The 25,505-nt window shown below is 36.1% G+C and overlaps 2 protein-coding genes across 2 annotated transcripts in view; one reads left to right on the forward strand and one right to left on the reverse strand.

The window, feature by feature from the left end:
- Positions 1 to 25,505, reverse strand: part of LOC123867306 (acid sphingomyelinase-like phosphodiesterase 3b) — a 97,446-nt gene that overhangs the window by 44,064 nt on the left and 27,877 nt on the right. The gene's annotated exons all lie outside the window — the stretch shown is intronic.
- Positions 6,442 to 25,191, forward strand: LOC123867720. The gene is made up of 5 exons (XM_045909895.1): positions 6,442 to 8,085; positions 11,755 to 11,886; positions 12,245 to 12,362; positions 21,833 to 21,900; positions 25,114 to 25,191. The coding sequence occupies exons 1-5, from the start codon at positions 7,210 to 7,212 to the stop codon at positions 25,189 to 25,191; spliced, it is 1,272 nt and encodes a 423-aa protein (XP_045765851.1). The 5' UTR covers positions 6,442 to 7,209.

Here is a 25,505-nt window from a genome sequence, read left to right on the forward strand (position 1 = left end):
AAGAAAAAGGATGATAAGAACCATTTTGCTTTAAATAAACTTGGAGTTTTTCGTTGGAGTGTTTCGACGCTCGAATTCTATCAACGTTATAGAGATGTAAAATCTCATGCTAAGCATCAGGTACTATAAGAACAAACACGACGAACCGACCAACAAAGTAACTACCGACCATTAGACTGGGCTCTTTAATTACCGACCTGGGAAGCTCAATTTTGCGTAAATAGTTGAAACACGAGGGCGGAGGATGAGGTCAATTAATGGGGAACTCTGATTACAGCGAGCAAGACGGAAACCTTTTTAATTTGTACATTCTCCTTCTCTTTAATTTCGTTCAAGATTGCAAGTCGATACTAGCTAGCATCTGGTGGATTTTAATTACTACTTTAAGGAACAGACTTACACTATTTGGCCGTAGAAGCTGAAAAGTCCTAGAGTAGTTTCTGGAGACAGCGTCTAGTAGACGGATGCTTTAAGAGGAGTTTTTTTTCTAAATTCCCCTCCAATTAAGCGTAAAGCTTGTGCTAGTAGTAGGTATGACAATAGTGCAACGGGTGGGGTTTGAACCGCCGACCTTTCGGAATTCAGTCCGCTCCCCAACCTGAGCTATTGAGCTATTGAGTTTATTCGTAGCAAAAAACGTAATTTGGTTCTCATTTAATTCAGTTCAATATTAAACAATTAGACACAATAAAATTTTGTATACACTTAGACGCACACTAGGAACACATACTATCTGTGTTTTTCAGATTTTTACGGATTTAATTTTTCATACAAATATACGTATTTGAGCTCGTATGACTTTGAAACTATACATTTTTGTGAAAATCCCAAAACACAGATATTCGTTTCTAGAACGTGTCCACAAAAGTTCAGAGTGCCAAACTTGTTTCATATGGAGAGAAACCTTGTCCAAACCTTGTCCTGAAAACTACAAACACAATGAAACTATCAGCCAATTCAGTCAAGTCACTCTCAAAAGATGATCTTTCATACATGCAGCAATTGATTTTTATTTATATAGTGTATCGAAAAGTGGGTCAGTTCCTTGAGTTTCAATATTTTTGCTTTCATGGCCTCGTATAGCAACATCGTATAGCTTAAAACCTGGTTTCTCCTAAGCGGAGAGGAGATTTTCCACGAAAACCAATTATATTACTAATCGATGACGTGAAAAATTATTACGTCATCATTTAAATACATAGACTGCTAAAATCATAACCCTTCCTTTCGGCTTTGCCGTAGTCAGGTAAAAATCAGTTGTCTTGTAAAATTATGTTGATATGTCAATCAGTGAGTCTATTTGTTTATATGTATAGACACAAGTGTAAATTAAAAATTTATAACACCCCCGACAAGTGAAGGTTACGGTAACTAGAAAAGAGCTGATAACTTTCAAACGGCTGAACCGATTTTCTTGGACTATAGCTAAGAACACTCTCGATCAAGCTACTTTCAAACAAGAAAAACTAAATTAAAATCGGTCCATTAGTTTAGGAGCTAGACTATGCCACAGACAGATACACAGACACACGTCAAACTTATAACACCCCTCTTTTTGGGTCGGGGGTTAAAAATAAGGCAGATTACTCTAAGTAAATTAATCTAATCACTGGTTTTGTTTCTACAAATTGAAATCTCACATAACAAGTCTGCTCAACACTTTGAAGTCCCTCCAAAAATTTGCTAATGCGATTTCACAAATCCCTTAGGAGCTTATCTTCGGGACTGATTATATTAAATCAGGGCCGTGTCCACCCTCTTACCAGTCCCCTATAATGCGTTTGTTCCACGCTCTGGTTTTGTCACTTGCGATATTATTATAAAAGGCTATATTTCTTCACTAGAGTGTGGTGATATGAAAACACAAAGCGGAATATTGTAGACGCAAATTTTACGTGTTTCTTTTTACTACAATTTCTTATTAAAATAAATCCAAATAATATACTCCGTGCCCGTGTGTTATTCAACCCTGTGTGTCCCCATAAGTCATCGCTGACAACGCCCAACGTACTTTTAGCAGCTTGAAATCAGCCACCCAACATAGAAACAGTTTATAACCTGATTTAACCCATAGGCTATTTTTTATCCCGAAATATCAAAGGGTTCCCATGGGATTAGAAAAACTATATCCACGCGGACGAAGTCGCGTTTATCATCTATACTTCTTCTTGCAGCCCTTATCCCATACTACATGGGGTCGGCATAACATGTCTTCCTCTTCCACTCTCTTCTGTCATCCATCAACGTATCATCTATCCCTTTTATACTCATATCCTCTTTCACGCAATCCATCCACCTTTTCTTTGGTCGTCCTCTTCTCTTTTTTCCATCCACATGCATATTTTGCATTCTTCTAGTGATATATCCATACTTAATATTATAAATGCGAAAGTGTGTCACTACAAACATGGGCTACATCCCGGGGAAGGACATAGGCTACTTTTTATCCCGGAAAATCAAAGAGTTCCTGCAGGATTTAAAAAACAGAAATCTAGGCGGGTGAAGCCGCGGGCATCCTCTAGTAGGTACATAAATAAAAATAAGCCTGAAAAACTAAAACAAAATAAATCTACCTTATAATATAGATTAGTGCCCGTGTGTTATTCGACCCCGTGTGTCCCCATAAGTCATCGCTGACAACGCCCAACGTACATTTAGCAGCTTCAACCCATTATGCCGTTATGTAAATACTTTTAGCTCCTTTACATATTATATGCATATAGTGGCCCGACCTTTTTGACTTAGCCTTTTTAGGGATCCGCGCCACATAATGGATAAGACACAGTTCAAATACAAATAACCGACTAAGGACCGATTTCCACTACCATTGCGGAGAGGGGATGACGTGTTCAGTCGACCAATCAGGCTGAAATCTATAGAGTCCACTTTGGCTTTGCTCAGACTTAAGACAGTGTTAAAACCAGACAGAGTTATACCACTAGCATAAATCTGTCTCGTTTTAATTGAAACTTAAGTGAAACAAAGGCAAGATGCGCTAGAATTTCTACCTCGGATTCGTAATCACTCACTATTGAGCACGGGTGTCCTCTTAGAATGAGAAGAGTAGGCCATAGTGCTACCACGCTGGCCAAGTGTTGATTAACACACCTCAAACATAATGGAGAACTTTCATTCATGCAGGTTTCCTCACGATGTTTTCCTTCACCGCTAAAGCAAGTGATACTTACTTAAAACGCACATAGCTTTGAAAAATAAGAGTTAGACCCGAGATCGAACGACTATGAGGCCAACGTTTTAACAAATTCAAAAATTAATCATTTGAAATCTATTATTGATCGATAGTAGCCATGTTATTTTCTGTTTTGTGTTTTTCAAGACGCTTATAAAAACGTGTTGATAGGGATAGAATTAAGAAATTCTGTTCATTAATTGTACTTTTAACGATAAGTAGGTAAGAAGTAAAGCGTAGAGGGCCAAACCTCTGAGGTTTTTTTTTGCAATGCGTGCTCTGTAATATTTAATTGTTTTTTTTTTCTGTATGTTGATGATAAATTAAAAAAATAGGCCCCTAGCCTTATTTTCATATAAGTTATTACGCTCGCTCTTAAAAAGGCATTCACTATAAGTAAAATATTTAAATATTGGTGCGGAACTCTACTCGCGACACCTATTCGGACTTCGCTGCCTTTTTTTAAGAAGCTTTATGATGTGTCGGCTCTGAAATGATAATGTGCGCAGTTCCGTACCGTATGTTTAATATTTTTAGTAAAAGCTTTAAAGTTTGAAACACACAAAACGCGACGGAAACTGTGGGGTTAGTATATAGTAGTTGAAAGAATTCCAAAGTCGGAATATTTACATGTCAAAGTAAAATAGACATTAATTATAAAGATTAATGAAAGCCTTATTTTAAAGATTAAGTTAATCCATACAGCTACAACCAGCGCTGCATGTAGAAACCCATCGCAATAAAAATTGGCGGTACTCAATGCACGACTTTAAATCAAGGAGTGTTAGGTACATTTTGCGCTGATTTACGTTGGCGAGATGTAAAATCGAGATGTAGAATGCACGAGTTCGGGTTAAAATATGCAACGCTTACAGGTAGAGCCACGGCACAGTGTCATACTTAATGACAACTCAAACTAAGCTTTATTTACTTTATAAAAGCAGCGGCGTGCAGCAAACCCAGATGGATCTAACCACCGCGTGCGTTCTACTTGTTTTGTTTTCAATAGGTATACTATACGTACTATTTATGCCAAAGCCATGCGTGTCATAGGAGCGATTGTCGTAGGAGCCGAAAAAAATATAGGCGCCACGTACTGAAGAGTAGCATGGGACGCTCTCCGGTACGACAGAAAGATGATATAAAGAGAAGAAAAAGCGGCTGAGAACAAAGTGGTACTCACTAGGCCACGTTTATGTTTCATAGTGGACATCCACAGGCTAATACGATGATGATACTGTTTTCAGCGATATGTTGAGATTTGTTGTATAAAAAAAACACCTTCCGGAATCCGCGTTGCCGTCACGCGTTCTCTTTGTTTCAGCCTTTATAAAACAAACTCGCGGAATACGGAATATTTAAACAAATATTATACAGAACAGTTGTTTATTTAAATAAGAGTTTTAACTTGTTTGAATTTATTCATTTGTTTGTCTTCACTCTGTTTATCAGAAGTGAGGTTTGTATAATATAAATGTTTCTCGATATAAAGTGATGAGTAAATATTTATAGAAAAAGTAAATACATATTTTCTAGTTTTTAGGGTTCCGCTCGTGATGGGCACCAACGGGACCCAAATGCTAAGCCTCCTCTTTTCGTCATTCTGTCTGTTCGTCTGTCTGTCAGCAGGTTAGCGAACTATTCTGTCAGCTGAACTGAAGTTCTGACAGCGAACTTCCGATAGATAGCGACAGATATACAAAAAAATATTTTCTTACGCTCGTGTATTTTACCATTATACTATATTCACAATTATGAACTCAGCATTTTGTAATTTTCAATAAAACTCGCAAAAACTAATTATTATAAACCATTTTTTTTTTTTCATTTTAATTTTTATGCGACTTTTGTCCGACACGGACACGCCAATAAACCATTTAGAAAATAGAGAATAAAACGCCAATCTATCCTGTTTTAAAGAATCTGGATACAAACATACATACATATTACATACATACATATATACATACATAGACTGCTAAAATCATAACCCTTCCTTTCGGCTTTGCCGTAGTCGGGTAAAAAGGCAGGCACGCGATGTTTCGATGCGGCGGTGATGTTCTAATAATTATGCAACTGTGTACATTGCTTTTGTGTTTGCGAACTTTGAGCGCACTTGTTACATATGGATTTTTTCCTAATCCATACTAATATTATAAATGCGAAAGTGTGTCGGTATATCTGTTAGCTTTCACGGCCCAAAAGCTTAACCGATTCTGACGAAATTTGGTAAAGAGTTAGCTTATATCCTGGGGAAAATCAAAGAGTTCCCACGGGATTCCCAAAAACCCATCTGTTTAACCGATTTGTATGAAATTTGGTACCGAGGTAGCTTGCGTCCCTGTAATTGACATGGACAACTTTTTATCCCGGAAAATGAAACAGTTCCCACGGGATCTTTAAAGACCTAAATTCACGCGGTCGAAGTCGCGGGCATCCTCTGGTAATTAATAATGTACATTAATTTTACACAAGTAGGCTGTAATTTATTCTGCTTAAATTGCTATTCTATTTATTATAGTATATTAATAATCTATACTAATTAATAAAATTGGAGTGTCTGTCTGTAATTTCGAAATAACTACCGCATATTAAGGTCATATGGTTATTTGAACGATACTATAACTGAATCACACGTTTTTAAAATTTTTGTCTGTCTGTCTGTCTGTCTGTTTGAAAAGGCTAATCTTGGGAACGGCTGAACCGATTTTGACGGAATTTTCACAGACAAGTAGATAATTGACCAGGGAGTAACATAGGCTACTTTTTAACCGACTTTCAAAAAGGGAGTTGTGTTTTTCTACCTATGTACATCGAAATCTCCGAGATTTCTGAACCAATTTGCGTCATTTCTTTTTTAATCGATAGAGGAACTTTGCGACATTGTTTCATAAAAAATTTGGATTCCAACTCCTCAATCCTGATGCTGCAGGGGATCTGACCAATCCACGCGGGCGAAGCTGCGGGCATCAGCTAGTTACAAAATAAGACTTTTATTCTTTACGTTCTCCAGTGCCAGGTGTAGTAGGTACTTAGACCGTGTCCCCTTTTAACCCGGGTCCAGCTAAATATCACCCGCAATTATTATCCTTTTAAGCGAACACACGATTTGGACGGCTCTCTAAAAAGGAGTTGTACACCTGCTTCCTCATAATATCCATCTGCCCACTGCTTTTTTGGAGTAATGTTTTTATTAATACCTACCTTTTTGTATACCGTTTCCATACATTATTGGAGGCATTGCAGGGCAACACTGAAGCTGACATGTCTGAAAATCAGCTGTTTAATTTTAATTACAATTTTAAGTAAATTTACATTTAAATAAGACTACAATTATTGTAAAACAACTGTAATCAAAGTGTATTTTGTGATAAATCATAATTTCAATACCGATCTACTGCCAACCAGCACCAGTGAGACGGACTTGTGAGCGGTGTGACGTGATTCAATAACCTATAACGGACTTTTACCGGGGGAGTATCTGTTATTATTTTATACAACTTATTCAGTAATCCAACACTCCCTACACGATAGGTATTCGTACATACTCGAGAATCTCGAGACACGTCCCTCCACACACTTAGGCAAAACTTGTTCTCACTTTGCTTGACTTACAGTGGAAGTGAAGTTGAAGAATGATCTGTACAGTCTGTACCTACTGCCTCAGACAAAACTAACATTCCACTGTACACATAATGATTACAGTACGACATAGTCCACCTGAGTTAGGTATAAATAGTTATTAGGCATAGTGTAAGTCTGACTAAATTTTCCTATGGCCTCTTTATTTGTGTCTGCATCAAGTACCTACTTATTACTTGTTTAGTTTATTTTATGATATAGGTAATAAACCTAGTCAACATACCAGGAAACTAATTTTAACTTTTCTTCCTAGTCTATTAAGTTATCTCACTTTTGTTATCTCGCTGTCTCTCATCCTCTCTCTGCTAGACTCCTAACACTTTCCATTTCCTTCACTTACATATATCTATTGGTGTGTTTCAGGTATATAGTACAAGATGGCTCCTATGTTCACCAGAAAAGCTGCCGCTCTTGAAGAACAACAGAAACTGAAAAATGCTTTACACGAAATAAAATCACTGAAACAATTAAATACCCAACTACTGAAGGAACAAGATGAAAGTGAAGCTGAGATGAGGATCATTATTGCTAGGAACTCACAGTTAAAGTCTGAACTTGCAAACCTGCACAACGCTCATACTTTGTTATCAGAGGAGCGCGACCAACTTCAGTTGGCAGTAGGGTCGTTCAATCAGTGCATACAAACTTATGAAGAGGCTCTGGGAAAGATATCTATGTTAGAGGATGAATTAAGCCAATCTCAACAGTTAATTTGTGACCTTCAGTCACAAATAGCAAGTTATGAAACACAAAAAACAAATAACTTGTATGATGAGCTGCTTGCTTCATCCTCAACAGCACCAGTGTTGACAATTGACCTGACCTGTGACAGCCCTTGTGCTGCTAATAATAAGCCACATTCAGAAACTATCCATTTAAATAGTCACAAAAAAATTAAAAAATACATCAAAATTGGTAAATTAATTAAAAAAACGAAAAAATTAATAAAATTTCAGAAATTATGTAATAAAAACATTAGGCTTAGAAAAGAACGTTCAGATTTATTAAATAAGCTCAATACATATTGTTCCTCACTGCAAGAGATGAGAGTTCAATATGAAACTGACGTTCGGAGTCTTAATGAGGAGATTCTAAAACTGGAAAACTCCTTGAAAACAGTTACTTCCCAGTACGAGCTGTCACAGAAACAGGTCGGTGAGCATATACTGGCCGCTGATGAGCTGTTAGCCTTAAGTAATTATAATATAGATCGTCTTGACTCTCTGATTAATAGATGTGAGTGCTCAAATAAGGTTCCGGACGAAATGCCAGTGGACAGTCAGTGTATAGGACAACAAAAAGGCTGTGAAAACAATGGTTCCTCGTTACATTGCCCTCAGCGGAAAACATTTGTTGTTTCAGATGGATTGGGAAAAGACTTTGGTCATTTAATAAGTAATAAATTACATCAAACAGTGATCAACATATGTAACCCAGGGGCACCATATGAATATATAATTGAAAATGTAAAAGGCTGCTGTTTAGATAAATATAGTACAGTTGTCTTGTTGATAGGTGACAGCATGCAAATAACAAAAAAACAAATTTTAAGAAGTTTTGCATACCTATTGGACCTACAAGAAAATACGGGTTGTAAATTCATATTGTGCACTTTTCCTTACTCTTGCACTTTAACCCCAGCACAAAATAGGTATGTCTATAAACTCAACATGCTTATTAATAATTTAAGTTTTGGCCATAGGGATTATATTCACATAATAGACACGAATAATTTTATAAAAAAATTTTCACTGACAAAGGATACAATGTACTTGCCCCTTAGTTATAAGAAACAAATAGCTACCTTGGTAGCTTGTAATATACAAGACACAGCTATTTTTAGCTTGAGTTCTTTTGAAAACGGTACATGTTGTACTAATAATATAGACCTAATTAGTAATACTACTAATTCCAGTTTTTTTACGTTGGATACAAACTATTATAATAGTTTGGATACAAATAGTTGCATGGACACTACTGTAAACAGTAATAAGATTTTAAACTAAGTAGTGCGACAACAGATAAGCTATGTAAAATCAATCTTGTACACCAAAATATTCAGGGCTTATCTGGCAAAGAACATGAGATAGAACTATTTATTAAAAAATTTGATATTGACATCTTATGCCTCACTGAGCATTGGCTCAATAGTTATCAATTAATAGTAAATTTAAAACATTATCAATTGTCAAGTGCGTTCTCTAGAAAGAAAGCTATACGCGGAGGGTCTTTAATATTAACCCGCAACAATATCAATTATAAAGAACGGAAAGACATTGTTAATCTTTCATTGGAACGCACTATTGAGCTGTCCTGTGTTGAGCTGGAGCGCTATATTGTCGTCTGCGTGTACCGACCCCCCTCAGGTGACTTTGTTCTGTTTGAGGACGTTATGGAAGAGGCCTTGAGGCGGATATGTAGGTCATCAAAAAAGATATTAGTTTGTGGAGACTTCAATATTGATATTTTGCTTCACACTTCTTTTACTGACAGATTACTCAATTTATTTAAAAGCTTTAATTTACAGAAAATTTTCAATGAACCAACACGGATAACTGCAAATTCAGCCACTTGTATAGATAACATTTTCTGTGACTGTAAGATTGTCGCAAAATCGATCATGACGAATCTAAGATCCGATCACTGTGGACAAATGATATCTGTTCCCAGTGATAATCAAGACATAACAAAGTTAATAAAGTATAGGCCCGTAACCACTAAAAAGGTAGAGCAGTTCAAACTCACTCAACATTCACTCATTAGAATTACTTCTCGGCATAAAAATATAACACACAACAACTTGCAATTTTTATTTGTTAGGTCGTTTAAAACCCTAAGGGTTGTCTATTACCTCACTTTCTTATATAATACAGGTTGTTTTTTGGTAATGTTATCCCTGTTCAATATGAAAGTTCTCTATTATTCTATATTCAATTACAGTGATTGAGTTAGATAGTATAATAAATGATATCGGCAATGTTGAAATCTCAAAACCTATTGCTTGTAGCCCTAATGAATGCAAAACCTACTTAAGAAGTTACACAAATCTTTTAAACATTTTACACATTAATATACGCAGTATAAACAGTAATTTTGATGAATTAAATGTTTTACTTAGATCTATAGATATGCAGTGTGACGTCATATTACTAACTGAGTGCTGGTTAAGCAAATGTCATAATGTACCTATTCTAGAAGGCTACTCGTCATTTCAGTCTTCTCACAAAAATCAAAATGATGGTGTAATCGCCTACGTTCGTTCCGAACTTAACTACAACTGTCACGAACCGAACTTCCTAGATGGTAACTGCTTGGTTATAAGCGGAAGCGACAACACCGCACTTGTAGTTGTTTATAGGTCACCCTCCTATCGTAATATCGACAACTTTATTGATAGCCTGGATAATCTCTTAGCATCACTCTCATCTTATAACACTGTAGCTTTATTAGGTGACATAAACATTAATATCTCTCGCAACGCTCATGATCAAAATTCCGACAAATATTTAAACATGATATCCTTGCATGGCTTAACACCCGCACACGATTTACCTACTAGGGGTGAGAATTGCTTAGATCACGTTATGCTAAAAACTAATAAGCCAACTACTGTTTTCGTTCTAGACTCATTCATAACTGATCACGCCCCTACTCTTTTAAGTTTTCATCAAAACCCCTTGCTCGAGAGGCCTAATGAACTTCATTATCGTACTGATCATGACGCTGTAGTAAATAACATAAAAAACACCAACTTTGACTTTATCTTGCAAGATCACAATGCGATTTCCGCCACAACTAGTCTCATTCAAATCATTTCAACATGTATCTCATCTAATACTAAGACAGTAAAAATACCGCGCAAACATCAAAACCTAAAACCGTGGATTACTAAAGGGCTAATAAAATGTATAAGAAACAGAGACAATTTACATCAAAAGGCCAAAAGGAATCCTGACAATATGATCTTAAAAACTACTTACTTACGTTACCGCAATTTTTGCAACAACCTGCTGAAAAACCTAAAACGTGCATTTGAACGATCTGAACTAGAAAATTCAAAGAATAATAAAAGGGCAACCTGGGATACTATAAAGAAAATAACAAACCTACAGCGCCAAGTTTCTCCTCCACATGAACTGGTCTGTTCTAACAATCCTCAATCTTCAGTTGATAGTGTTAACAGTTTTTTCGTTAATATTGGTAAAAATCTTGCTACCCCTCTCTTAAGCATTCAATCTCAGTCAGATACTTACAACACAAATATTGCACCCCCGCCCTGTAACTCGATGGTACTTAATGAGACTGATGAAGCTGAAATTAACAATATTATTACGAGTCTTCGCAATAATTGCGCCAAGGGTTGGGATGGAATATCTGTTTCAATTTTAAAACAAACTCGTGACATTCTTGTTCCCATCTTTAAACATGTTTTTAACTTATGTATTATACAAGGTTCGTTTCCTTCTGTACTTAAGAAAGCTGTGGTACACCCGATCTATAAGAGTGGTAGCAGGGACCAAGTAACTAATTATCGGCCTATTTCAGTTTTAACTTCAATCTCTAAAATTTTTGAAAAGATCTTGAACAATCGTTTAATCTCGTACTTGAATAAATTAGATATCATCTCAGAACAACAATTTGGCTTTAGGCAAGGAAAATCAACAGAGGATGCCGTTATCGAGCTTACCAGTCATATTATCAAAAATATTGAATCAAAACAGAAAACAGTAGGCATCTTCCTTGACTTGTCTAAAGCATTTGACACCGTCTCTGTCTCTATTCTTATGGATCGGTTGGAAGCCATCGGAATCAGGGGTAACGTTTTTAACTTATTTAAAGATTACTTAACCAATCGCAGTCAATATGTTAAAATAGGCCCCCACTTAAGCAAGGAAGATAATATTGAATATGGTGTGCCTCAGGGCAGCGTGCTCGGCCCAACTTTGTTCCTGATATATATCAACAACTTATGCCAGTTGAATATTCCGCATACTAAAATCATATCTTATGCTGATGACACCGTACTACTGGTACAGGGTCAGAGTTGGGATCAGGTACGTAACCGTGCTGAATCGGCATTAAAGCATGTCATGAACTGGCTAAATACAAACCTACTGACATTAAATGTCCCTAAAACTAAACTTATTACTTTTGATACCACCATATACACTCAACCTGATTCCTTCTCCATTAAAGCTCATTCTTGTAAATTGCCTAATGAGAATTGCTCTTGTTTCTCAATACAAAGAACTACCGACATCAAATATTTAGGGTTAACAATAGAGAGTACTCTTAGCTGGAAAAAACATATAAACGTCTTGGTTAATCGTATCCGAAAGCTTATGTTTATTCTGAGGAAGCTGAGAACGGTCTGCGACCAAAAATTATTGAAAACTGTGTACTTTGCACTAGTGCAGTCCTTACTATCGTACTGCATCACAGTTTGGGGTGGCTCCAATAAAACTGATATGTTACGACTGGAGCGCGCCCAAAGAGGTATTCTTAAGGTTCTGGGTAGCAGACCGCGCAGGTATCCCACGTCGGCACTTTACCAAGAGTGGGACGTTTTGAATGTCCGGCAGCTCTTTATTTCCCAGGTTATTTTACGCAAACACTCAGAAACAAAAGCCCAATCCGAAGCAAATGTTAATATAATAAGACGCAAACCTAAGATATTCTCAATGTTGCCGAGGAGAACCGCACTTGCCGGAAGACATTACCACTTCATCAGCCCCAAACTTTATAATAGAATAAATGACACACTTAATATATCTAAATACAACAAACCCAACTTAAAAAAAACGGTTAATGCTTGGTTAAAGAAACTTAGTTACTATGAAGTTGAGGACTTGATCGCCGAAGTGAAATCATAGCAAGTTGTCTTTTACACACCCGTCGTACCTACTATAATTTACATCATACATACAAATAATATCACACACACACACACAGACACACACACACACACACAGACACAGACACACACACACACACACACAGACACACACACACACACTTGCACACTTCTGTTTTACATTACTATTCTACATAATTATTATTTTTAAAATCCAAATTTGTATAGTTAAGTTCTAATCGATGGATCCGAGGGAAGGCTGCGGTGCCCGTAACACAGGTTTTCCTAGTACGGGTGCTAAAGCACTCACAAAAAATCTTTATTTTACTTTATTTTACTTTATATTATTCACACTTTTTTTTTTTTTTTTTTTTTTTTTTTTTTTTTTTTTTTTTTTTCGAGGCCTACAGTTTCACATTATTCATTTAATTACCTATTATCATTTCAAGGACCTAAATAATCTTGCGATTGCCATAGGATTACTAGGTAATTGTATTATTATTATCAGTACCTAACTAAATATTTTTTACATTTATCAAAGTTTTTGTCCATACGTCGAAAATAGTAATCTTTAAAATCAGGTGGTTATGTAATAAGCATTTTGTTGTTATCATTTAATAGTGTCATACTTATTTTTAAAATGGATTTAAAATAAAAATTTATTATTATTTATTATTATTAAACTAAAGGTTTTAACTGCTTTACCTAAACTTGACTTTACTCAGGGTGGTCCGGATGAACACTATAATGCTTTTTTTGATCTCATAAACTCTCAATTTAATTCTACCTTTAAAATTGTAGAAAAAAAACTGTTTAAAAATCTTAAATTTAGTGACTGGGCTACTGTTGGCATCTATAAAAGTAGAAATAAGTTGTTCGACTTGTATGCAGAAAAACAATATAACTACACTCCCACATTTGTTGAATATGTAAAAAATTATTCAAAATTATTCAAAAAGGTTTGCATACAAGCAAAGTCACTCTGCATAAAGCAAAAAATTATTAATTCTGATAATAAAATTAAAGCAGCTTGGGATATCATCACGGATGAAACTGGGAAACAAAAAGTGCATAACAATAAATTGGAGCTAAAAATTAATAACCGTATTATTGACTCCAATATTGAAATTGCAAATACATTTGAGAATTTTTTCCAGAACATTCCAGTCATCACTACTAGTTCCCTTAGCTCTTCACCAACAGAAGCCTATGATCTTCTCAGGGCCAATGTCACTGAATGCGGTGTGTTGTTTAGGTTTGAATACGTTACTCCATATGACATTGTTAAAGTGTTCAAATCTTTACAAAGCAAAAAAACCGGAGATCTGTGGGGAATATCAGTAAAAATAATTAACAATATTATTGATATTATTGCGCCATATCTAGCCTTAATTTTTAATGAGTCTGTGGATACAGGCGCTTTTCCAGATCTCATGAAATGTAGTAAATTGATACCTCTTTTTAAATCGGGTAGCAAAAGTGACCCAAACAATTACAGGCCAATTTCAATTTTGCCAACACTGAGCAAGATATTTGAGAAAATCATGCTCAACCAACTGCTTCAGCATTTCAATTTTAATAAGCTACTCCATTCTGAACAGTATGGCTTCACTAAAGGTCGATCAACAACCGACGCGGCCGCAATGCTGTTAAAGCATATATTCAATGCGTGGGAGGGGTCACAGAATGCCATTGGTATTTTCTGTGATTTATCCAAGGCATTTGATTGCGTTGAGCACGAGACTCTTTTAGTTAAATTGAGCCACTATGGAATCAAAGACACTGCGCTTGGTCTCATTGCGTCCTATCTTAGTGATCGTATTCAAACAGTATGTGTGAATGATGTGAAGTCATCCGGATCAGCCTCACTAATGGGTGTTCCTCAAGGCTCTATTCTAGGTCCTTTCATGTTCTTAGTATACATAAACGATTTACCATATGTAGTCCAAAATATTTGCGATATCGTACTATTTGCTGACGATACGTCTTTGATTTTTAAAGTCGATAGAAATAAGGACAATTTTGACGATATAAATGGTGCCATATCTCAGGTAACTCACTGGTTTACTGTAAATAATCTACTTTTAAATGCAAAAAAAACTAAGTGTATTGAATTCGCACTGCCCAATACCAAGTACACAAGTAACATTAATTTAAGGATAAATAATGATATTTTGAAAATAGAAGAGACTACTACATTTTTGGGGATAACCTTAGATGCGAAGCTGCAATGGGGCACCCATATATCAACTCTTGCTGGCAAACTAAGCTCTGCTGCTTACGCGGTTAGAAAGATTCGACAATTAACTGACGTGGAGACCGCAAAGATAGTATATTTTGCTTATTTTCATAGTATTATGTCTTATGGAATCTTAATATGGGGTAGAGCGGCAGATATTGGGAGAATTTTTGTATTACAAAAAAGGGCAATACGCGCAATTTATAACTTAAAACCACGCGATTCACTTCGAGAAAAATTTAAGGAAATAGGTATCCTTACCGTAGCCTCTCAATATATTTACAACAACATAATTTTTGTAAGACAAAATATTCTTAGTTACAAGAAGGTTGGCGATCTACACAACAGGCTGACTAGACACCGTAACAGGCTTGCGACTCCTACGCTCCGTCTCAGGAAGGTCCAAAAGTCATTTGTGGGAATGGGTATAATCTTCTATAACAAAATTCCTCAGTCAATTTTGGACTTGCCTTTACACAGGTTCAAAAAATCTATTAAAAATATGCTCTTGAGAAAAGCATATTATACTATCGAAGATTATGTAAATGATAAAAAAGCGTGGATTTGAACTTCGATTCGCTCCAGCAATGCGCAGGACTTCAATTGCTTTTATACATGGCATAATATTGTATATCAAATCTTTGAAAAGAGCAACCGCCGAGTTTCTTGCTGGTTCTTCTCGGTAGGAAAGGCATTCCGAACCAGTGGTAGATGCTTTTGACGATTCGAAAGAACTTGTAAAAGTCTAATTGAATAAAAACATTTTGAATTTGAATTTGAATTTGAATTAGTGAATTCAACAAATGAGTTTGTTTGTTTAACGCTTTAATAAATAAAATACATGAGGGTAATAAAAGTTAGAATTACGACACAGAGCCTGTTTTGTTATTTTTTGTTTAATTCCTAAGGTTCCTAAAGTTTAATAGCAGTATAAACTAGATTTCTCGATATCTTTTACAATGGAATTAAATTAATTGAAAAATAATGTCAACTCTGGACATCATATTATTTATAACTTATAAGTACCTATGTCAATAGATTTCAAATTATTATAGAGTTTGTATGTCTATTTATTTTTGTGCACAAAACACTTTAACTACCGCACCAAATTGAGACCAGACTTTCAAATTTCAAAGGCTTATAATTTTTTTAATGTTTTATAACATTTCATTACGAGATATTATAATATATTATGGTTAAAAAATTAAACGCAGGAAAAGTTAAGAGACAGAGCAAACTTATAAATTTTGTACTGGAGTGAATCGATACTCAATTTTAATTCACGCCTACGTGGCAGGAAACATCATAGGTACCTGTTCAACGCTTCAACATTTTACACCGCAAAAAGGAGGCACACAGAGGGAGCCCTCTGAGAGCACTTACGTGGCGCGTCCCTCATTTGCCTCCTAATGAAATTTTTATTTGGACATCCCATCATTTTCAGGGTTCCGTATCTTCAGAGAAAAAGGGACCCTTATAGGATCACTTCGTTGTGGGTCCGTGTCAAGACCCGTCAAGAGAATAAAAAGCTACTAGCACTTTCCGTTGACCTAGAATCATAACATTTAGCAGGTAGCAATGTCTTATAGTATAAGCAAAGGAAAAATCCGATAAACGTGAATTTGTGGTTATTTAACAAAAAAAAAAAAGTGTTATTTCTTGCACGATGGTACGGAACCATTCGTGTGCTAGTCCGATTCGCACTTAATTGGTTTTTTCTCGACATTCAAACCTTGACAGCTTTGCCATTGATATATAATATATACGAAACTCAAGATTTTAATTTGGTTAGGGTAGGGCATTGATGTATTGGGGTACCAGCCAGGTAACCTCCCTGTGTTTCTGAGTGTTGCGGTTCCCATTTTCGATTCGTTTAGAGAAAGATAACAGAATCGACGTTATTTAATTATGTTATTAATCTTTTGAAAACAGAAGAGAGAAGAGAAGAGAATTTTAAGAGAAACAGTTGAAAAGAATATGGAACCTTTGGTTTACAAATCAACATTGTCCATCGCACAATAACTTTTCCTCGACATTTCAAAACTGACAACTCCGAGCTTACACCGAGCCTCTTTTCCTCCGTCCTCGTCCTCAGCATTAGGTCCCTTCATAAAAATAACTAGGACAATAAACCTTTTTTTACGGCGCAAAAATAAAGCCCGGGAACTTTGCCATTATGCTTTGAAGCTTTTGTTACACAAATTTTAGGTAGTTACAGCGTTCCCAACGTAGAACTGTAACGTGTGAGCCTACAGCCTAATATAAATTAAGTAGCGACCCGTCCCCGAATTCGCAAGGGGGTAGAATTAAGAATTTCGAAATACAAAAATCGTACGTAGCTGAGGACTTAAAATGCAAATGGTCGATATTTGAAAGATACAAAGAAAACTTTTTTATTTGAACACTGCAATGAACTTTAAACCTAATGAAATTAATCCACTAATAGGTACTCATGATAAAAATACATGTATGACCAAATATAGGTCACTACAGACAGACAACAATGTGATCCTATAAGGGTTCCTTTTTTTGCTTTTGAGTTACGGAACCCTAACAAAACTTTGTTCCTTGTATATCATGGACTTCCGCAAAATAACGCCTGCTTCTATAATACATAGTAAATATGTGTATAGCTCTTATACTTCTATAGGCGGTAAAGTATCTCCGAAGCCTTGTGCCAGATCAGACCAAAGACAATAATTTAGAAATTATTTTGCAAACTGTATGCCGGGATTTAAACTCGGGACCTTCAATTTACCTGATAAGATCATAGCACTCACAACTACGCCTAAGGTCTGCAACTAAGGTCGACCAAAATTTTAAAAACATAACAAATACGTAGGTAGGTACATAGAAAAAACTTGGATTGCGACTTTTTGTTTTATAAAACGTTTATTTTCAAAAAAAAATTAAGCGATCAAAACACTTCAAACAAATCGCTTATAAGCTCTTAGAAAAACCCCTTATACAGAGTGAAATACGAAATTGTTTTATGCCACAAAACCTCCATCGAAACGTATTCAAACGCCAAATTGGCCTAGTCGTATGTAACCTTTTATGTCCTTATTCTGATTTTATGTGAACAGAACGGCACGAAATTCTGTGTAAAGAAATGCGTAGATTGTATTGTAATGGGGACGTTGTTTGGAAATGTTTTTATCCGACTATGCGATGCAAAGGAACGGGAATATCTTCATCAATCTACCACAGATTATGACGTTTAAAATTAGCTTAATTTACTCAGATCTTAAATCAATTAAATTTCTAAATCACTGGTCTAGTCTGGTGGAAGGCTTCGGCCGTGGCTAGTTACCACCCTACTGGCAAAGCCGTGCCGCCAAGCGAATTAGCGTTCCGGTACGATGCCAGGTAGAAACCAAAGGGGCACAGGTTTCATAAAAAGCTGCCATGCCCCTTCTAGGTTTGCCCGCTTTCATCTTAGACTGCATCATCACATTACCAAGTAAGATGGCAGTCGAGGGCTAACTTGTATCTAAATTTTAAAAAAAATCCCGAAAACCAGAAAATGGAAGATTTCAGATCTTAAATTTATTAGATTTCTAAATCTCTGGTCTAGTCTGGTGGAAGGCTTCGGCCGTGGCTAGTTACCACCCTACCGGCAAAGCCGTGCCGCCAAGCGATTTAGCGTTCCGGTACGATGCCGGGTAGAAACCAAAGGGGTACGGGATTAATAAAATGCTGCCATACGCCTTCCAGGTTTACCCACTTTCATCTTAGACTGCATCATTACTTATCACCAGATGAGATGGCAGTCAAGATAGTTTGAAACTGAATTTAAATAAAAGCCCGAAAACCAGAAAATGGGAGTTTTTTTTTTTTAATCATAAAGTGCTGACAGCAGTACTTTACTAAGATTATAATCTAGCCTATGAGTGAAGCTAATAAGCAATATTATATTAACCTAAGCTTATAAACGTACTTATATCTAAGAATTGGTCCATTGAAAAAATATGTAGAAGATGAATAAATTATTGACCTTTGTTGATGTAGGATAGTAGGTTGACCTTTAACTCTGTCAGTAAAGTTGTCGAATTGTTAGTTGTTTGTTAGTGGTAGGTACTATTTTATGGTCAATCTCTTACGAATAGATACATATTATATTATTATATTACACAAAAATGATGAATTATAAGCTAAGCTGATTCCTAGTGGCATGTTTACAACGTATTGTATCGACCATTGATTTCGGAGCATTTATTTTATTAATTCAAAATTTAAAAACCCCCGATATAAAACTCTATAAAAAAAGTAAATAACTTTCAAACGGCTGAACCGATTTTCTTGGACGATAGCTAAGAACACTCTCGATCAAGCCACCTTTCAAATAAAAAAAACTAAATTAAAATCGGTTCATTCGTATAGGTGCTACGATTCCACAGACAGATACACACGTCGACGATACAAACGATATGGTTGTGTGCGATTGCCTTTATTCTAAACCCACACAGAACAAAAGCTTTCGCCAAATAAAATTTGCTACAATACGGCGAACGACAAAAGAGCTAAAGTCAACATGTAAGCCCGCGAAAAATGGCTTCCTATAAATTGCTTTTTGCCAATCCCCATACGCATATTCCTGCACGATATCCGCCGACATTCCGGCTATGTAAGGGCATAATTAAAGGATAAAACGTTCCAATTTAGTCTCGATGAAATTCGGCAGGTATTAAAGGATTTGCTGACGCTGACAATTTTACCAAATGATATACTTAATATTTTTAACCCCCGACCCAAAAAGAGGGATGTTATAAGTTTGACATGTGTATCTGTGTATCTCTGTATCTGTGTATCTGTCTGTGGTATCGTAGCTCCTAAACCAATGAACCGATTTCAATTTAGTTTTTTTTTTTTTGTTTGAAAGGTGGCTTGATCGAGAGTGTTCTTAGCTATACTCCAAGAAAATCGGTTGAGTTTATATTCAGAACAAGTAATTTCACAATCACGATGGTTGAAAAAGAAATAACCATCCACCCGCATGACCTAAACAAGAAAAGAAAAAAATACAGTAAACAAGTTCTACGCGAGCCGTACCTAAGTATACTTGTTTGCAAATTAATTAGCGAACACGAGAAAAATACTTAATTAGCTCTCAGAAAGGATTCAGAGTAGAAATAGGTCGGTTCGGATTACACTCGGTAGCTTCGATGCATTTTGCTACTTCGCTGTTCTTGAGTTCGTTTGTATTGCAATGTATTTGTTAGGATAAGGGGGAGTATTGGAAACTTTATTCTTATATCGACATCCTTTAACAAGGGTAGGTTTCCGTCTCACAGAATTTGAGATTCTTATACTTACATAAAAAAGAATACCCGGCTGAGTTTGTTGTGGGCTCTTCTCAGGATTGGGCGCGTGTGGAACCCTCGTAGCTTTAGTTTTAAGTTTACGTAATTAATTATCACCACTATACCATCTTTAAAATCGATAGGTTTACGATAGTACCTACTTTGAATAAATGATTTTGACTTTTGACTTTTGAAATGTGCATTATGTGTAGATATTTAATTGACTTCGTCTGTGGTGGCGTTTGCTGGCGCGCGTGTTGTGGCTTTTTGGAGTGTTTTTTTTGTTAAAACTGACTGGAAAGCGCTCTAAGGGGGTGCCGTGCGTATGTCGGCGAGCGCCGGCACAGACGGGGTCCATACTTGTATAGTTTAACTAACTTGTTACAAATAACTACAAACTTGACATTGGCTAACCATTGTAAAAGCCAGACGAGAGGGAAAAAAAAAGTTTTTTTTTTTTTAAATAAAATAAAAAGTGAACAATGAAAAGAAACCACTCATAGTTTATAGCACCGTAGTCCGGTGGTATAAACGGAGTCCATGAGGTAACGACGAAGATCTACAAGAACTGCGGGAGATGATCTTGAGCCATATCTCCCCCCCTCCCTCCCTCCGCCCCGCAGCCCGGGCGGCTCCCAATCTCCTTGGCGCCGCGTCGTGAGCAGAAGCCCATTGAAAAAGGAGCCAGCCCGGATGGATATGAAACTAGTTGGCACAGTGCAACTCCCACGTCAATTCAGCCGGTAGACATTTATAATACTCCGCCAGAATGGCAGCAGCATAATGGATATCATTCACGATAGTTAAAACGATAAAATACAGTTAATAAATTCGGTAGTTTTATCCTATTTAGGGTTCCGTACCCCGAAAGGAAAAACGGAACCCTTATAGAATCACTTTTTTGCCTATAAGTCTTTCTGTCTGTCAGTCAGCCGTCCGTCTGTTCGCCTGTCCGTCTATCAAGAAAACCTAGAGGGTACTTCCCGTTGACCTAGAATCATGAAATTTGGCAGGCAGGCAGGTAAGTAAAGCAAAAAATCCAAAAACCGTGAATTTGTAGTTACATCACAAAAAAAAATGTGATTCAATTTTCATAGTAAGATAACTATACCAAGTGGGGTATCATATGAAAGAACTTTACCTGTACATTCTAAAGCAGATTTTTATGGATAAAATAGTTTGAGATTTATCGTGCAAAATGTCGGACAAAATACCCAAGTACGGAGCCCTCGGTGCACGAGTCTGACTCGCACTTGGCCGGTTTTTTATAAATAATTCAAACATCAATCCATAGGTATGCCAATAAACAAAGAATAAAAAATACTAAACATGATATAGAGTAAACACTAATATACGTATCTAGAGTCTAGACTCATTAGCACACAAGCTTCACTTAGACAGACCTATAATCTAGCAGCTAGACGAAACTTTCTCTATTATTACAATAGTAGAACTACAATAATATTATATAAACTATTATAATAAGCGACTTATTTCAAGTCACAACTAAATGATACGTGCGACACGCAAGGCCACGACACTAGAAGCAATTGAACCCATACCTTTTAGTGAGTATAAAACTTGGTCGCGTGAACTTTCTGCAGGCAAGTCAAAGAGGCTTTCTCCAGCATGGACCAACGCCAAACTAACAAACTACTCCGCCTGGACTGAGGTAAACTTAGGAAAGTGGAGTTATTCCACTAATACCCATAGACAATGGTGGGACCACGGAACAGAAAAAACTGTTTTTTCTGTTCCGTGGGTGGGACATATAATATGGCACAGCCCATTAAACAAACATTTTTTCGTTATAGGCGTTACAGACCTCTGTGTAGGGCCTGCACGGAGGAAGATGAGACACTCCGTACCTACTCTTTAATTTTCGGGGATAAAAATTTACTTAAGAGGGCTCTCTCCGTCACTCGTTTCATACAATCGTAGTTCCAATTTCATTTGAATATTATGCAACCAAAGTCCATGAAATTTTGCAGACATATTCTAGAAACAAATATCTATGTCTGTGGTTTTCCAGATTTCTGTTAAAATATTCGGTTTCAAAGTTACGCGGTCTTAAGAATTTTCATACAAATCTTTGAGCCCCTGTAATTTTAAAACTACATATTTTTAGAAAAATCTAAAACACCACAGACATAGATATTAGTTTTTAAAATATGTCTGCAAAATTTCATGGACTTTGGTTGCTTAATATTCAAATGAAATTGGAACTACGATTGTATGAAACGAGTGACGGAGAGAGCCCTCTTAAGTAAATTTTATCACCGAAAATTAAGATAACAAAGTAGGTGTGACAGATGGAAGGACTTAGTCGCCGCATAAAGGTCTCTTTTGTACCTTTTTGGCACGGACTTACGGATCTCTAAAAATGAAGATATCATTTTAATAGACTTTACGTACATCCCTCTATTCAATATTTTAGGAAAAAAACAGAAAAACCATGGGCTGAAGCCTTTAATATCAGTACTAATATATTTCCATCACTAAATGAATTTGGATTATACTTCATCCAAATAGGTACCATAAGCCTGATATTTACGAGAAAATACACAGAGTGGTACAATTTAGCCTAAAAACGAGTAAAGCTTCTACAAAAATAAGTACTACACTCGAATGAAGGCAAGGGTTAAAACGGCGAAAGCCCTCGTAAACATTACTTCTCCCTGAAGACTCTCCAGAGAATGTAATTAAAGGTTACACTTCACTCTCGCACGCAAGACGCGAAAGTCATCGAGGTCATATGCTTAGATTTTTGTTGGCATTATATTAATTAGATTTTATGCTCTTGGTGGTTTGTTAAATTAATAAATCTCTCTCTACCTCGTATCTATTTCTCATTGATGAGGGCCATAAAACCCTCTTTGCTTTTTGAGGTACGGAACCCTTGAAAAAAATAATAATACATAAATCCATCTTAGGCTGCATCATCACTAAGCGCTAGTCTATAAATTTAAAAAAAATACTAAAAGGGATATAGTAATATTCATTAAATAGTTTTGAAATGAAAATAACAAAATCAACAATGCAAGAAATAAAAAACCTGTTCAAAACGTTACGTGATAATAATAATTATAATATTATCTTAACATATTAACACGTCACGTAATTATACGTTACTTACGAGTACGTGTTAACTTAAATTAACCCATTTTTGTGCTCACGCGATGTGACTCGGTCCTCGGCGAGAGTGAGGTCCGTCATTAAGACCAACCTTAGCTAAAATTAAAGCTTCAAGTCCGTAGAGAAAGAGACGGGATAGACAAGGTCACCTTCTGCCGTGCCGGACCACTAGGTCAAAAAATTTATATACTTAAATAGAGTTTGTTTATTTTATGTTTTAATTTTTTACGTCATTGATACCTGCGATAGTATATTACCAGAAAAATAAGAAGGCTTTGAGTAGATACAACAAAAAAGACTCAGACACACTGTTTTTTATTTCAAACCCAAATATTTTGTTCAAAATTGTTAGACATTGGTACTGGTTTATTAAATTTTAGAGTATTTGCATCCTCGTCTTAATAATGCGCCTAATATGAGAAGAACAAAGTAAAGACGCAGTTTGACAGTTTTAAATTTAATTTAGAGTTGTCAAAACTCATGACTTAAGCTGCCAGTCTCAAGCATATTGTTTAAATTGTAGCGTGCACTAAAATTTAGTCTTCAAATTCATGTTCCGTCCTTTTTTAGTAATATAAAAAAAACCAAGCAGCAGATATTCTAATTTTAGCTTAGAGAAAGACAACAGAATCAGCGCCAGTGAACACTTTGAATGTCAATAAAATTTATTAATATTTAATTATTGTAATAAAAATGCATGCCCGGGATCGAGTCCCCAATCTCTGCGAACAACTTTAACTACTACGTTAACACGGCTATATATGGATAGATAGACAGATAGATAGAAAACTTTATTGCACACAAACGTGGAATAAACCAGAAAAAACAAAGAAAGTATTGTAAAAACTATAAACAATTATATGCAAGGGCGGCCTTATTGCTCAGAGCGATCTCCACCAGGCATCATGTGGTGAAAGGAGAAACAAAGTGCGCTGGATAGCACGAACACGTAATACACATAATTTTATAGTAGTATAATGTTATACTATGGATTAATTATATTATTCATTAACAAGGCTCTCTCCGTCACTTACTCCGTACAATCGTAGTCCCAACAAATTCCATGAAATTGTGCAGACATATTCTAGAAAATAATATCTGTGCCTTTGGTGTTTTAGATTTTTCTAAAAATATTTAGTTTCAAAATTACAGGGGCTCAAAGATTTACATGTGAATTTTTAAGACCGCGTAACTTTGAAACCGAGTATTTTAACGGAAATCTGGAAAACCACAGGCATAGATATTAGTTCCCGGAACGTTTCTACAAAATTCCATTGAGTATGATTGGTTAGTATTCCAATGAGAGACGAACTACGTTTGTATGGAGTGACGGAGAGACCCCTCTTTTCGAGATCTTCTCCTACGCTTGTAGCTTGATGTCCATTAGAGGTAACTTCGAGACTACGCGCTATCATTAATTCTTGTCCCTTATCATTATTCCATGTCGTGAATTTCAACATGAATATTTTAATAAAGGAACTTAATAATGGCTCCCGTGAATAATGTATGTTTATTTTAGGCTCAGGATATTATACCCAGAGCAACATTGTTTTGCAGTTGGGATTATAATGATCATTAACGGAGTTTATTATAAAGGGGTTAATCTCTTCTCTACTTCTAAATAACTAGCGTAATACATTCACAATTCACGTTTGTGTTTCGAGAAACTTATATTCTAATAAAATACATAAGGACAGATCCAAATTAGCCTTTTTTCTGCGTGTATTAAGTATATCGCTTGTTTTGGCAGATATGCTTACACGCGCGCTACATTTTGTGCTTCAATATATTGAACGCGCGTGCACGGCCTGCTGACTCCTACCAGTAGATCATCATCATCACTAACCCATTACCGGCTCACTACTGAGCACAAGTCACCTCTCAGAATATAAAGGGGTTGGCCGTGGTAGACTACACTGGCTAAGTATGGCTTGGCAGACTTTACACCTTGAATATAGAATATTTTGGAGAACGTCGTTTTCTTACGATGTTTTCCTTTATTGTTAAAGCGACTTGTATATAAAATTGCTTAGAACGGACACAGCTTCGAAAAGTTATGTTAGTTTTGCTCCCCGAATTGAATGATGACTCTAGGACCTAGGTTATCACTGTTCAACCAGTGGATCAGTAGCAATATGGATT

The sequence above is a fragment of the Maniola jurtina genome, chromosome 8, assembly GCF_905333055.1.
Source record: "Maniola jurtina chromosome 8, ilManJurt1.1, whole genome shotgun sequence".
NCBI classification, from domain to species: domain Eukaryota; kingdom Metazoa; phylum Arthropoda; class Insecta; order Lepidoptera; family Nymphalidae; genus Maniola; species Maniola jurtina.